The sequence below is a fragment of the Aythya ferina genome (assembly GCF_964211825.1).
Source record: "Aythya ferina genome assembly, chromosome: 4".
NCBI classification, from domain to species: Eukaryota; Metazoa; Chordata; class Aves; order Anseriformes; family Anatidae; genus Aythya; species Aythya ferina.
Genome location: NC_140300.1, coordinates 69640458 through 69655817, shown reverse-complemented (window position 1 = coordinate 69655817; position 15360 = coordinate 69640458). Strand labels below are relative to the sequence as shown.

The window sequence follows — 15360 nt, the reverse complement described above, 5'->3', positions numbered from 1 at the left end:
ACATCTCCTGTTCTTGGGTTACCTGGCATCACAAGAGGCCATCAATCAGGCTGACGGTGACCTCCCTTCCCATTTTTTAAAGCCCTACCACAAAGCAACCTCATGTTTGGCTGATCTTTTTCTAGCGTGCAAGTTTTAGCTTGGGGTTTAAGTTATACACATCTCTCATCAGACCACATTCCTACCAATCAATACAAATTATAACAATTCTAATATTTCCTTATTAATACTTCCATAGCTGGACCTGTATTGGATGGGAAACTTTTAACACTAGAAAGATCGAAATGGTCAAAGAAGAATGCACATGCTCTTACACATCTGCAAGTAGAAGTGAACAAGCAGTTCAAAATAAATATTGCTCGGGCATTTGTGTAAGAACAGCAAAACGGTGTTTGTACAACCTGCTAGACTGCTTGTGCATAACCCAAATGCTGAGGTACTATCTAATTGCCCAACCTTTTCCACATCAGTAAGTCAGGTGCATGTGATTAGCTACTTGGGTATTTCAACCATATTTTCCTTTGAACTCTCCATCTCATCATGTTTTTATTCAGAAGACATTGAATCAATTTCCAGTATCGCTACTTAGACAAATTTATTTCAGCCCATTTCCCCATATATGCATTGCGAACCAAGTCAGAATGTCTAAAAGCCTTCAAACCCTGTGCCATACCATCGGGTATGCTCACTGAGAAGAACATTGGTTTCAGATAAAAAGCGTCTTTCTAGGTCTCACTTTCAACAGCTTTATTTTCTGCCACTGTGCCAGGACCACGACTGGCCCCACTCATGAACCGTCTCACTCAAACATGGGGGGCTGAACCACTTGCAGGGAGATGTGGTGGTGACAGGTAGGGGGTAAAGGAAGACCCAAAATGTTGTTGCCACCATCTTGTGGCACAGGGACACGAGGCATGGGATGAGGAGGGGGCTGAGGAGGCATGGGATGAGTCCCGGTGCCCAAGGGGCAGCCTGTCTCTCTGGCAAGCAAAATGGCCTGGGAAAGGGGCCCCCAGCCCCCTGGCCCTCCTCCTTCCACACCAGGGCCTCTTTCAGGCCGCACAAGCCCCCTCCCAACACAGCCATGTCGGACCTGGGGCGTGGCGCCATCACTGCGGCCATCACAGAGGCCTCCTGATGTCCCTGTGGCATCTGCCCCCTGGTGTTGTCCTGGCGCCTATAAAAGCCCCTGCGCCTGGCCCCCCCCCCGCTAATCCCCCAGGATCTCTAGCGAATGCCAGCCATGGTTGGTCTGAAGAGAACCTGGGGCGACAGCTGCCCACCCCTGTGTGGGATAAAGGCGAGTTGGGCTATGCGAGGGGAAGGTTCTGGAGTTCCTGCGAGCATAGTGGGAGGGGTTCTGGGTTCCTGGGTGGGACGCTTTGGCACTATATAAGATACTGTCACACAGCAATAAATTGGCTTACGGCACAGAAATTTGGTCGTTGTGTCCGTTTGTCCCAGGGCCTTTCGGTCGGGTTATCCGACATTTGGTGACCCCGACGTGATACGATTCTCAATGTGAAACCGGTTGGCGCGAGTTAGGCGTGGCGCGAGTTAGGCGTGGTGCGTACGTGCTAGGTACGCGGGTGGCCATGGGGCCTGGAGTCAATGAGGTGGTGAGTACTGTTAAATCCTTGGCCAAGGAAGTAGGGATAACACTACGAAAGAAGGATGTACAGTCCCTCTTGTTCTGGGCGACACGCTGGAATCTGGCAGAGTCTCCTGTCCATTGCTTGAGACAGACCACTTTAGAAACGGTGGGATGGGATTTATTGATAGCGCCTGCATCGGGAACAAAGAGGCGCTGAGGTGCAGGGAGGGAGTAGAGAAGATGAAGCCTGCATCTTCTCTGAGGTGCTCTGTGGCAGAAAGGTGAGCAGCACCAGGCCCATACTTGCAGGTGGTGACAGCCCAGGCAGCAAAAAGGAAAAGATTGTCCCCACAAGAGCGTTCAGACAGAACTGGTGACCAGAACGGCTATGGAGTCTCTGTCCTGGTGGGCAGCTGACCTTGACTGCACAATGCTTCCATTAGACCAGAGTTCCCAAAGCCCTTTCCAAATTGGCCTTAAACACTTCCCGGATGAGGCATCCTCTAGAGGAGGGTGAAGATTTGTGCTCCTTCTCCAATCACTTTGTCAATGCCCCCTAGAGAGGAATCCCAGCTGCCTGGCTTCCCTGCCCTCTAATACCAGGCTATTGGCTCCACTGTCCCAGCACCGGAGCAGCCAGGTGACAAGGTGCTCACCTGGACGATGACTGAAATCTTTTTGCATATCTTGTATCTCATCCTGGGATAGGCTTTGGGTAGCTATTGATGCCTGTATGATATCTTCCTCTTTGTCTTCCTGTTCCTCTGATGGCCCAGCCACTTTGCAGTAGCCTGCCTGGACTTCTTCTTCCTCCCCAGTCTCAGTAGGAGTTCCTCCGCTTTCTGATAGACCTGACTTTTTCATCCATTGTTTCATCTTGGATACAAGGCAACTGACACTGGCACCGTTTGGTTCCCCATCCCAGCTTTGGGGCCTGTCACAGGGACTGGAATGGCTGCAGGGCCCGTTGTAGGGGTTGGAACGGCTGCAGGGCCTGTCACAGGTGTTGAACTGCTGTTTCTGAGGTTTGCAAAGGCAGAACCTGTCTATTTCATTGGATCCAGCAAGGGGAAGTGCTAAGTCCTGCACCTGGGCAGGAGCAACCCCAGGCACCAGGACATGCTGGGAGTTGTCCATCTACGAAGCAGCTTTTTAGGAAAAGACTTTGTGATCCCGGTGGACGCCATAGCTAAGCTGACAGCATGTGCCATTGCAGCAAAGGCAGCTAATGGTATCCAGGGCTGTGTTGGACAAAGTGTTGCCAAAGGGCTGAACGAGGTGATCATTCCCCTCTATTCAGCACTGTTGAGGCCACAGCTGCAGTGCCATATCCAGTTCTGGTCTGCGCAGTAGAGGAGTGATGTGGAGCTGCTGGAGAGAGTTCAGCAGTGGGCCACAAGGATGACTGAGGGACTGGAGCATCTCTCCTGTGAGGAAAGGCTGAGAGAGCTGGGGCCGTCCAGCCTGGAGAAAAAAAAAAGGCTCAGGGAGGATCTGCCCAAAGGGCACTCACTGATATATTCGAGAACTCAGGCCTGTCCATCTGAGCTCGGTGCCAAGGAAGCTCATGGAGCTTGTTATCTCAGGTGCCATCTCACAGCACTTGGAGGACAACCAGGCGATCAGGCCCAGTCATCATGGCTTTATAAAAAGGCAGGTCCTGCTTCACAGCCTGGTCTCCTTCTACAACAAGGTGATGCGCTCAGTGGATGGGGAAAAGGCTGTGGCTGTGGCCTACGTAGGCTTCATTAAGGCTTTTGACACCATTTCCCTCAGCATTCTCATGAAGAAGCTGGCAGCTCAAGGCCTGGGCAGTTGTATGCTTTCTTGGGTTAAAAACTGGCTGTGTGGCCAGGCCTAAGGAGCTGTGGTGAATGGAGTTAAATCCAGCTGGAGGCCGGTCACTACCAGTGTCCCCCACAGCTCAGTGTTGGGGCCAATTCTCTTCAATATCTTTATCAGCCATCTCAGCGAGGGGATCAAGTGCACCCTCAGTAAGTTTCCAGAGTGCTATTCTGCAAGTTAGGCCTGAGTGTTGATCAGCTTGAGGTAGGAGGGCTCTGCAGAGGGATCTGGGTAGGCTGGGCCGATAGGCATCATACACCTAATGCTTTTTGACCTCTTTTGTGCAACTCTTATCCCAGTCAACAGCCCTTTGAGCTTCTGGAACCCCCCTCAGTAGGGTCAGCAATTTCACAGCACGTCATGAACACACAAATGAGTTATTAAAGGTTAACAAATCCCATCTTGCTGCCAGTTTGAAGTCATGTTTGCACACAGAACTCACTTTGCCCTGCTGTAAAAGTCACCTTTAATTCTCTTCATTACTTTTTAAGTATAAAACATTAAGGCTACAGGTAATTAGATGACACCACAAGAACTCATTATGTTTTAATTGCGCTTCAGCAGTCCCCTTCCTAGAAAACACAAGTTCCTCCCAAGAAACTTTGACAAAACAAAATTTGATTGCTACAAAATAAGTCTGCCTTGAGTCAATGATAACTTGCACTTTACCAGTTATTTTGTACTCTTCACGTGAAAAATTGTTAAGGGCTGCAGAGTACTGGTATTATATCAGTGCCACCTGGCGGTTACCTCCTACCACTTTCTCTGTGTGCTGCTGATCGACTTTTCCTGGCCAGGCAGGAGGCTCTGGATTTCCACCAGGACCAACATTTGCCTGCAGCAGACGTCCTTGGCTCAGGCTCTCCACGGGCACTAGCAGAGGACTAACAACGACATTTATATGAATGTATCAGAGGAAGACGCTGTCAAGTATGAGCAAGGAATTATCAGCATAACCCTTCCACTATTTTTATCCTTCTGATTTCTCTGGCATGGTATATGCATCAATATATGCGAATCAACCCATAAAAGAACCATCCTTTGTGGCTTATTTGATTTTTATTTTTAAATTATTATTTTTTAAATCAAAGAGCTAAAAATATTAACCATGCACATCCCCAAATGACTCATTTTCATTCCTAAAATATTAAAAATCATTCACTATCCCAGCTTCTTGCATCTCTACTGAAAAAAAAATCATGATCATTTTACACATTTCTGTATTTAAGTACACTACATTAGCATGGGCCTTTGATTTGAGAAGTTATTTTACTTTGGCGTGCTTTAGTATTATACTTCACTATAGTGAAATTACTCTTCTAAATATTTTCCTTTCCAATCAACCTTTTTTTTTTTTTTTTAAGTATTGGATATGGATAATGTTTTAAATTTATATTTACAAAAGCAGAATTTTATAATTCACTCAGGACTATCCAAAGAAATATCAACCAGATTTTTTAAAATTATTTTTTAAATATTTCCATTTCCCAAGCAGCTATGACTTGCGGAAAACAGACTCCACAATCAGTAAGATTGTAAAGTAGGAATGTTTATTCAGCGCTGGGCAGCACAGGGGGTTGTCCTACCAAAGTCGTGGGCACCTGACGCGGCAACTTGCCATGGTTATATGCAACAAAGAGTTATGCATGAAGTTTCACAATACGCCTATACATATTCATAACCTGTCCCTGCTTCATATTAAAATTAGTTCAAAGGAGTAATTTCCATAAAATCCTCCCATCTGAATTTGTGCAGTGTCTACTGGTGGTGGTCGTCGGGGGTCGTGGGGATGAAGGTTGATCACTCTGCCTCGTCACTGCTAGTTGACCTCTTGTCTTTGCGCAGACTCAGCTGCTCCTTGGTTTTTGTCTATCCACAGGACCAGTGTCTGCCAGTTTATTAAGATAGGCTCACACTCTTATTAGGAGACTGACCTTGGTAAGGGGCCCAAGGCTTCTTGCTTTAGTTAATTTGCACAATGCACCACAGTTAGCAAAGACACTAAGTAGCATCCTAGTTCAATGCTGTCAGCGCTCTATCTCTACTTGATAAGATTCTCCCAACTCTCTCAGCTATAGATGGATTTTACAGAAATGAATTGTTGCTTTGAAGTTTCTAATTCTTTTGAATGCTACAAAAATATCTTCCACTACTTCATAGGAGAAGGTAGGAGAGCCTAAATCAGAATTCAGATGGCTGGTTTGGAGAGCAATGCCCCACGAAAAGACTGCTTTACTCAGATAGTCACAGCTGAAATTTCTAGATCTGTCCTGTTCCACCTGCACATGGGAACTTGCAGAATGAGGGCACACATTACCACAGGTTCAAAATGAAATGTATCTATCAAAACTATTAAATCACATTGGTCTTATTTAGGAAATTATGTTAGTGGGAGAAAAAAGTACCTCTGGGGCAATCTAGCACTGATTCTGTTTGTGGAAATGAACCAGGTGATGTTTCCCTGAGGGCATCCCAGATTTTCCAGCAGGTAGGTGTGTCGGTCCCCTCCTCTCCACCCACACCTCGCCACTCTGTTCAGCAGTGCGAGGTGGCAGGCAGCAGTTACAGTGCCACCACCTTCCCATTCCAGTGCTGGCACACTCCTCGTTCCTCCCTTTGGCACTCGGGCTGCCCAGGGATGAACACCCTGGCAGATCACTTGCAGTTTTTTCCAGCACATATTGTTTCCCAGGCTTGCAAGAGACTTCTTTCCCTGGATCTTCTTGCACTTCAAAGCCAAACTAAGGTAGAGAAACACTTTGCTAAAAAGCACTGCCTCCAGGAGATGAACAATAATACAATTCAAAAAATAAAAAGAATTTAAAAAGAAGCCATGTAGATCCCTAGCTGTTTTGGGCTCCCTTTCCCTTGCAACATGGAAAAGAGAACTCCCTCCATGCAAAAACACAACTGCCAGGCCTTTCTCCCACATGCTCACAGCGCGTCCAAGCCCCCCTCTTCTCCCAACCCTGGCTGGTGCAAAACATCTGCCAGAATAGCATATGAGAGACCACGACCAACCCAACATAGGAAATAGAGTAGCACTAGGAGGCCTCGCCTACAGACCCTTCCCATATAAACCTGAAACACACATGACAAAGCATATATAGTTCAGCCAACTGCTCCATGTGGTGACCTGATTTACTTGCATGGTTCAGAGAATACAAAGAAAGTGGCAAAACTATATACCACATCCACGGGCTTCCAAGAGTAGAAGGCAACCCTAGAGACAACATGACAAAACAGCAAGAAGGGGAAATGAAAAAAAATAAAAAACAATGCATTTATCTCTGAAGTTGGGCACTGAGCATTAAGAAGTTATGATTAATGGAGTTACGATTTAGGTACTTACGCTTTTATCTGCCAGAATCAGCACTTATAGTTTCCAGAACATCAGTGATAGGGCCACTAAGAGAAGCTGAGCACCTGTGGAGTTGAGCTAACCAGAATGCTTGGAGGCTTTTTGGGAGCACTGACAAAGCAGGGGTGATCAGGAGCACACGCTCTGGGTGCAGATCCTCTCCCTAACCCCCATCCTGACCCTCCCCTGTCCCAGCTCCATGCCGTTCCCTCGGGTCCTGTCGCTGTCCCCAGAGAGCAGAGCTCAGCGCCTGCCCCTCCGCTCCCCTCATGAGGAAGCTTTAGCCTTCATAGACTTCCTTTGGACACTGTCTGACAGTTTTATGTCTTTCTTATACTGTGGCACCCAAAACTGCTCTCAGTTCTTGGGGTGAGGCCACACCAGCACAGAGCACAGCGGGACAATCCCTTCCCTTGAGCGGCTGGCAGTGCTGTGCCTGAAGCACCCCAGGGCACGCTGAGGACTCATGTTCAACTTGTCATTACGCCATTAAATACTGCAGTTATTATTTACGCCATCAAAACCCATCAAGCTACCAGTGGCACTTGCTGACTCCTGGTACTTAGTTGAGGGGGGACGGGACCTCAGCACCCCCCTGCAACGCCTCAGGGGCCGGCACCTGACGGGGACCGCGGCATGGAGACCCCCGCCCTGCCATGGGGTGGCAGTGAAGGGATGGAAGGAGGCGGTGAGGGAGGCACCCGCCATCTTCCCGCCCCTGCTCAGCCCCCGGCCATGGCTCCAGCGGCCATGCGTGTGCCCGCCTTGGAGCGGGGCGGGGTCGGGGTCGCCCTCCCCTTCCGTCCGGAGCGATGGCGAGCGGGGTGAGGCGGCGAGCGGGGTCCCCGTCCCCCCTGGTCCTGTCCTGTCCCCTCCGGTCCCCCTCCGTCCCCCTCCACTTTGTGTCACTGCGCTTTGGGGGGGGGGGGGTCGCCCCGAGACTCCCCCTCCAGCACCGGGAGGCTTCGACTAACGACGGAAATAATGGGTTTTGGGGGACCTATATTGGCAACAAAATTAATGGGATTTGGGGATTTTTGCGTGCACCCGCGGCCGTCGCCATCCCAGCAGCCGGTTCAGGGTTCTGTGGTGAAATCCCCTGGTGCGGTTTGGCAGCGTTCAGCCGGGTAGCAAGGAGCAGAGCAAAGGGAATTTGGCCCCAGGGAGCAATCCCTGCTTGCTCTGCTGGGGCTATAAGGTTTTTAAAAGGGCCTTTTTGGGTCGGCAGCAGTCGTTTCAGCGATTTTTTGCACGTGGCTGTGCTGTTTGGGGTGTGGTGAGGGTGGTAGCCCTCATGTTATGGAACAAGAAGCCCACCTTTAATGTGGGGGTCTCGGGCTGTTACGTGACTTCCAGTTTGCTTTCCAAATTTCTGAACGAGCACTCTGTGCTCAAGGACCACCTCTTACACACATACCTGTTTTATTTTAAACCACCGCTTTTATTATGCAATCTCTCCATTCCTGTTGCTCGTTTCACTGCAGTGTTTGTATATGTCCCAAGCAGTCCTGGGTTTATTATACTTTTGCACAATAAGAGAATAACATTCAAAGTTCAGATCTTGGTTCATTCACTCAGCTTCCTGGGAGCAAATGTAGACCAATTAAGCCTTTGTGCTGAAATGATGTATCTCAGATCTGGGATTCTTTCCAAAAGCCAGTAGCCTTTCTCTCATTTCCTTGCTTGGTTGAACAAGAATTATTTTAACAGATGTTCTCTTTTTCTTGTTGATGTCTTTTAGGTTATTAAATGCAGGGCTGCTGTTGCCTGGGAGGCAGGTAAACCTCTCTCTCTTGAGGAGGTGGAGGTTGCTCCACCAAAAGCTCATGAAGTCCGCATCAAGGTAATTACATCAATCTTTACCTGTATCCATTATGTTTTGGGAGACTGAGTATTAAAGCTGTTTACCAACAGAATAAACATTGAATGGATAGCATTAGTTCATTAGTATCTCAGCGGTTTTACAAAGAAGAAAATTATGGTGTTTAGATCTTCTGTTTATGGAAAACATCTTTGATTTCTGTTGGTCTCAGTCCAGAGCCTGGTCTAAAGTTCATAGCTAGACTTGGAGGTTGATTATTTCAAATCCAGGAACCCAGCCTGCATTGAGATGACTTGCACTACAGATTTATTGCCCGAGGAAACAAGATGACATCATCTACCCCTTTCAACAGCAGGACATAGTTGGTGGAATAAGAAAAGATGCACTATCCCCCAAATTTTCTTTTTTCAAAGTGTGACGTATACTTTGTGCTGTGCCAGGAGTGATACAGCTTGCTGTATCACAAATGTTACTAGGATTGGCAAACTCCTATTGGCGATTTTTCTGAATGACCAACCAAAGGTTAATATTTAAATCTATGCTACTATTCTATTCTTCAAGATACCTTGACTTATTTATATTTATCTATTTACTTATAGATAGTTGCCACTGCTGTCTGTCACACTGATGCCTATACACTGAGCGGTGCTGATCCTGAAGGATGCTTCCCTGTGATTTTGGGTCATGAGGGAGCAGGAATTGTGGAGAGCGTTGGGGAAGGAGTAACAAAAGTAAAGCCAGGTAAGAAAATACCTGACATCTTACAAGTTTTCTGACTTCCTTAAAAGTGTGACTTTACTATAATGGCAACTGTCAAATTGGGCCACTCACTTGCTGTATTGCAGGATATAATGTTTTATTCTGAATGTCTGCATACAGTTCTTTTGTCTGAGGAATAACACTTATCTATTCAGTGTACCCTCGGTTTAAAGATTGGAAAACTCCAGATTTCTTGCTTGAAATTGGATCGATATAGTTAGAAGATTTTTTTTTTTTTTTCAAATGAAAGTTGTTACCTGTTCTTTTAAACAACTTAATTGTGTTACTATTGGTTTGAGGTTGTTTTGCTTTACAGTAAGTTCCTATTTGTTCTGGAACGATAAAGTTCTGATTGTCTGCTCAGACATGAGAAAGTGTTTTATCTAGCACTCTAACAGCGCTACTCTGGACTGTAAGCAGATTGCAAAAAGAAATGAACAGTTTTAAATCAACAGTTGCTCACATAAAAGCCATACAAACTGAATAACTCTGCTTCTCTCTTTATGCCTTGCTTGACTCACTATTAGCCAGATATTTTTTTTCCTCTCTAGGGGATACCGTTATCCCTCTGTACATCCCCCAGTGTGGCGAGTGCAAATTCTGCAAGAATCCTAAAACTAATCTGTGTCAAAAGATCAGGTCTGTTTGCTTTTTATCTTGACACATGATATAGTATTTGTTCAACATATACCTGTTCTAGTTATCAAAAGTAAGAAAGTGCATGTTTTAAGGAGTCAGATGCTACTTTCCATTCTTCCTTAAGATTTCTCCTTAAATAAATCAGTTTCTTCGTTTGTACGTTTGTAAAGGTGTAAGTTGGTAGCCTGTTTCCACAGCTTTGAAAACATAAATGCTCTGACTCTGTATTTAATCCATACTTAAAGGAAATACTTCAGGGAATTTAGCTCTTGCTGCAAACACTGAAGGCTTTGAGTGGTACAGAGTTATAGAGAGAGCTCTTTTTCCTTAATACACGCTTGTCTGCTGATTTTGCAGCTGGGTCCAATAAGCAAAAACCCAGGGACATAACTGATGGCTGCTGCTCGAGGGAAGCAGACTAAAGGAGGTGAATGAAGATGGAGTGTGGTACCATGGCACAAGCAGTTAGCACTGGTAGCTAACAGGGTCAACGTGCTGATCCAACTCCCAATTCTTTCCATGCTTCCTTGGAGGAATTAACAATATTAAATGTTTTATTAGGAGACTAGTGTCTAATTTCTGTAAATTCATGGGTTTACTGGAATGTTCCAAAAATTACGGTGCAATTATGTGACTGTATCCCTGTGCTACTTACACAATACTGTCTAGTGAGAGTAATCACTGCTTAAGGCTCTGACTCTACTTTCCTGTCTTTGCCTTAAGAGTTACTCAAGGGAAAGGAGTCATGCCTGATGGTACCAGCAGATTCACCTGCAAAGGAAAGCAGATTTACCACTTCATGGGGACGAGCACCTTCTCGGAGTACACGGTGGTGGCTGACATCTCCGTAGCTAAGATAGACGCTGCAGCACCTCTCGATAAAGTGTGTCTGCTGGGCTGCGGCATCTCCACTGGCTATGGGGCTGTTGTTAACACTGCCAAGGTAAAGGCTGTAGCCATGATGTACCAAATTTCTGTTCTTTTATGCTCTTCAGCTGGTGAAATTTAACTAAGAATTTCAAACGTCCATACAGGGCAGATCAGGTCAGAAGAAAATTAGAGGGTTAGACAAAATCCACGTGGAAGATGCTGCATCTCTTTCAATACCAACTTTACTTTTCCTGAAATCACTTTCCCAACTCATCTTAATCCGGGTGCAAGTCATTCTGGTAGTTTTGAAGGTCAGGGTGGGAGGGAGAGACAGTAGGCGAGCACACGAGGCTGGGGCAGGTTATGGAAGTCAAGTCTTTGGGCAAGAAGGAGAGCCTAGCACATAAAGAGGTCTTCTATAAACTTTCCATAGTTTGCCTTATCTAAGCGATAAAGTCTTGTAGCCATATATATTTACCCCCCCATTTTCTTCGTAACAGACTTGTGTTTTTCACTCGTGGAAGAATCTTCTCTGTTTCTCATGGCTTTTTCTTCACCTAGGTGGAACCTGGCTCCACGTGTGCCGTCTTTGGTTTGGGAGGAGTTGGGCTGGCAGTTATCATGGGCTGTAAAGTTGCCGGAGCATCCCGGATCATTGGCATTGACATTAACAAGGATAAGTACGCCAAAGCCAAGGAGTTTGGAGCCACCGAGTGCATTAACCCTCAGGACTTCAAGAAGCCCATCCAGGAGGTGCTGGTTGAAATGACCGACGGTGGCGTAGACTACTCCTTCGAGTGCATCGGTAACGTTGGAGTCATGGTGAGTGAGTGCAGAACAGCAGCAAGGGGAGGGAGGGCACAGCTGGTTGCCACTTTGTTGTTCAGCTAAATAGGAAACCCAGCTGCTTGCTTGTTACAGGAAACATGCCATGCTATTTTTTTTTTTCAAATAGTAATAACGGCTGTGACTAAGAAGGACAATTTACATCAAACCCTAAATATGCAAATCCTGTTTCTTATACTTTGCAGAAGTTTTTCTATCCTGAGTTTTCAGCTGCTGAAAAATTAACAAAAAACACATAAAATGTATTGTACAATGTACAATATATAATTTACTTATAATAATAATAATAATTTACAAATGTAAAATCTCAAGGACCGCTTGAAATCTCCCTTCTCCCCCAGATAATGAATTTAACTTTTAGAATCACAGAAGTATTGCTGAACGTAAGGCGAGGCTTTCAGGAATGACAACAGCATTTCTAATCTGTCAGTAACATGGTCTGCATTGTCTCTGCTTGCAGTTTATCCCAGCTTCTAGGGGAGTGACATTTTTGGAAGCCAGATGGGATATGAAAAGTGCAATCTTTAACGTGTAAGGAGTCTGAACCAATGGGAAACTTAACCTAATTTTCAGGGGATTTATTGTCCCTTAAACACCAACGTGGCGATTCATTAACTGGGGGAGAGGAAGTGCAACCTGTGCCAGTCTAAGTAGCATTAACATTAGCAGTAAATGATCTGTTCTTGTCCTGTCCTTCTGTGAAGAGGGCTGCCTTGGAAGCCTGCCACAAGGGCTGGGGAGTCAGCGTGATCGTTGGAGTGGCTGCTGCTGGTCAGGAGATCTCTACGCGGCCATTCCAGCTAGTAACTGGGCGGACATGGAAAGGGACCGCCTTCGGAGGTAACTCTTGTTTTGGGGATAAAAGTAATTTGCTGGGGGCTAAATGCAGGAAGAACATGATATTCCTACAGACTGTCTACAGATAAACACATGAAATACAAGATCTCACATATTTCAAAGAGAGAATATAACCACCCGCTAGTCAGTTCTATAGCAGTGGTACAGTGGGATTGCTTTCTTATTAGCACAAGGTTTGGGATGCAGCAAATGACCTGGTCTTCGGGGAGACGTGAACTCAAAGATGGTTTTGTTGCTTAGTCAGTAAGCAAATTGCGGGGCTAAAATGGGAACTTACAAAAGAACTTGAAAATAAAAAGCAACAAAGTCCTGATAGACCTTTTCTGCCATCAAACCAGAAACCTGGTGAGACTTTTACAGCCACGAGGGGCTGACAGAGATGCTAGTGCATGCTCTCCTAGGTGAGGGCTGCTCTATGCCAAACGTTGAAATACCTAGTGAAAGGTTAGTGCGCTAATGTGGCTGGATAATGTGTGCCCTTGCCAGATCTAGCTGCCCTCTGACATTCCTTATTCACTGCCTGAGGAGAGCAGGAGTAACAAACACCACCAATCTCGGTTCCTTTTCACATTTATCAGATGATAACCCATATAAGGGTTGTATGTTTTTCTTCCTCTTTGTACAGAGGTGGGTGGAAGGGGCAAAAACAAATGCACACTCACTGTCTTTCAGGCTGGAAGAGCGTAGACAACGTGCCTAAACTGGTGACTGACTACATGTCCAAGAAGATCAAAGTGGATGAATTTGTGACTCACACCTTGCCTTTTGACAAAATTAACGAGGCCTTTGAGCTGATGCATACAGGAAAGAGGTAACGTTCATAATACTTCAGTTGTGTTTGTTGGTGGGACAGTGTCAAGATACAGGTTCCCTGCCCACTGTCATGTTTTAAACAGGTAGGATAAGAGCTGACAGGTACCATGCACTTTTATTCTGAGATAAATGCACATTCTCTGAGCTCCTAGCCACGTGCCAGAACACAGGCAGAGAGTGAAAAACAAGCAACAATGTCTAAGGGAAATATGCAGATCAGTAAAGCTGATAAAGGGGACAAGCCAGTCTTAGCTTTCCATTTCTAAAAGTATTGCTTAAACATTCCTCCTTAAAAAAATAAACGTAGAGAGAATGAAGGAGAGTTATCACAAATACATCTTTACAAGTCATTAAGCCATTAGTCTAATTTGGCTGTTAACTAAATAATAGATTTCGTTCATACTGCAAACTTCTGCCATCCACTGCAGGTGGTGAAAAACCTGCTGGATGCTTACTGAGCCGTGCTGCTCTCATAGCAGTATACCATGTAGGGGTTGTGATCAGGTTGCAGCAGTAGCACAAGGCTCAAAGTGTAGGGTATGCTCACCAGAGGATAGATTGGGTGATGCCTGTGAAGCCCTGTACAGATACAGGAGTGGACGTGCTTGAAGGAAAACAGAGACTACCTGGGGATGCTCTGGCAGGATTTGCATCTGCAGGTTAAAATCCAAGGCGGAAGGATTAGTCAGCTTTAACCAGAGAAATGTTAAAGTTTGCTCTGCTGTGTCAAGTGCAGGCCTCTTTGAAATAAGAATTGTATTGAGATGCTCTCTGACTTGTTGGAAATTCATAGACTGGCATAGCTACCGCTGTCTCTTGGAATAGAAACCAGCTTATCAGCAGTCCAGGTTGCATACATTTTCAGAAGGTGTTTTCAAGAAAGAATCAGATAGTGGAAAAGGAAAATTGGAGAGATGCTCTAGTAAAAAAGACTCTCTCTTCCTACGTATTTACATGAATCTCTTTCCATACTTTGCTTTACCTGCACATGGGTAAATAGATATCAGCCTTACTGCAAGAATCCACAACAGTCTTTCTGTTTGACCTCAATCCATATTGATATTATAACTTCCTCAAAAATGACTTTCTCTGCTTTTCCTGATACTTTATCTGTGTTCCTAATTTGGATAAGCCAGTTAAAATTAACCACATTTGTACCTTTTACAAATTTGAAGCACTGCATCATCTATGCAAATTTATTCCAGCAGTTGATCCCCGTACCCAGTTACAAAATCTTATGCTCATGCAGGAATAAATCATCAAAATGATTATGTCCTATTAAAATAATAATGAAAGCTACTTAAAATTCGCCAAGCAGCCAAAAGAGGGAAAACCTGTAAATACTGATTTTTCATAATCAGTATTCTTGGGTAGTTACTGAAAACTGACACACGCAGTTTGAAAAGGCTTCCTTCCATTTTAAGTACACCCTTTTGGGGGAAGAACTAAAAAATGAATAATGAACATTTAGCAACCCATTTTTAGGCAGGATTGTTAATAAATATTTATTAGAGGTATAATTTTATTTTTATAAGAAGTTGAAGTTAATTGAGAGTATGTCTCAACAGTGAAGGGGAAGGAAAGGAGAAAATGGACATATTTGTAATTCTTTTTTTTTTTTTTTCTCATTTTAAGCATTCGAACAGTCCTCAAGTTTTAGAGACAAACGTGGACCTTCCTGCCAGCCAGCCACATGGTAACTCTCCTTTTGTAATGGAGTTTCTGATAGAGGGTAGAATCAGGTAAATGCAAACTCACCAGGACGAGGAGGATGATACATTTTAGGGTGATCATGATGAATACTAAATAACTGTTTCTTCTGAAAAAAAACAATCAGTAACCACTGGGGAGCGTTACATAATTAACACTGATGTTGGAACTTCTATTTCTGTATCTGTTCCTCAAATTCAGTAATGCTTAATTCAATATAGTTAATAAAAGCTCATTTCTAAA

General features: G+C 45.0%; 1 protein-coding gene across 1 annotated transcript in view; it reads left to right on the top strand.

The window, feature by feature from the left end:
- Window positions 1-15360, top strand: part of LOC311436139 (uncharacterized protein) — a 30104-nt gene extending 14744 nt beyond the window's left edge. Inside the window, exons 14-22 of the mRNA XM_084517981.1 lie at window positions 7527-7624; window positions 8542-8643; window positions 9222-9363; window positions 9933-10020; window positions 10744-10963; window positions 11452-11712; window positions 12441-12576; window positions 13267-13405; window positions 15043-15360. Of these exons, the coding sequence (XP_084374107.1) occupies window positions 7527-7624; window positions 8542-8643; window positions 9222-9363; window positions 9933-10020; window positions 10744-10963; window positions 11452-11712; window positions 12441-12576; window positions 13267-13405; window positions 15043-15067 (1211 nt within the window). The 3' untranslated portion in view covers window positions 15068-15360. The remainder of the gene's footprint in view (window positions 1-7526; window positions 7625-8541; window positions 8644-9221; window positions 9364-9932; window positions 10021-10743; window positions 10964-11451; window positions 11713-12440; window positions 12577-13266; window positions 13406-15042) is intronic.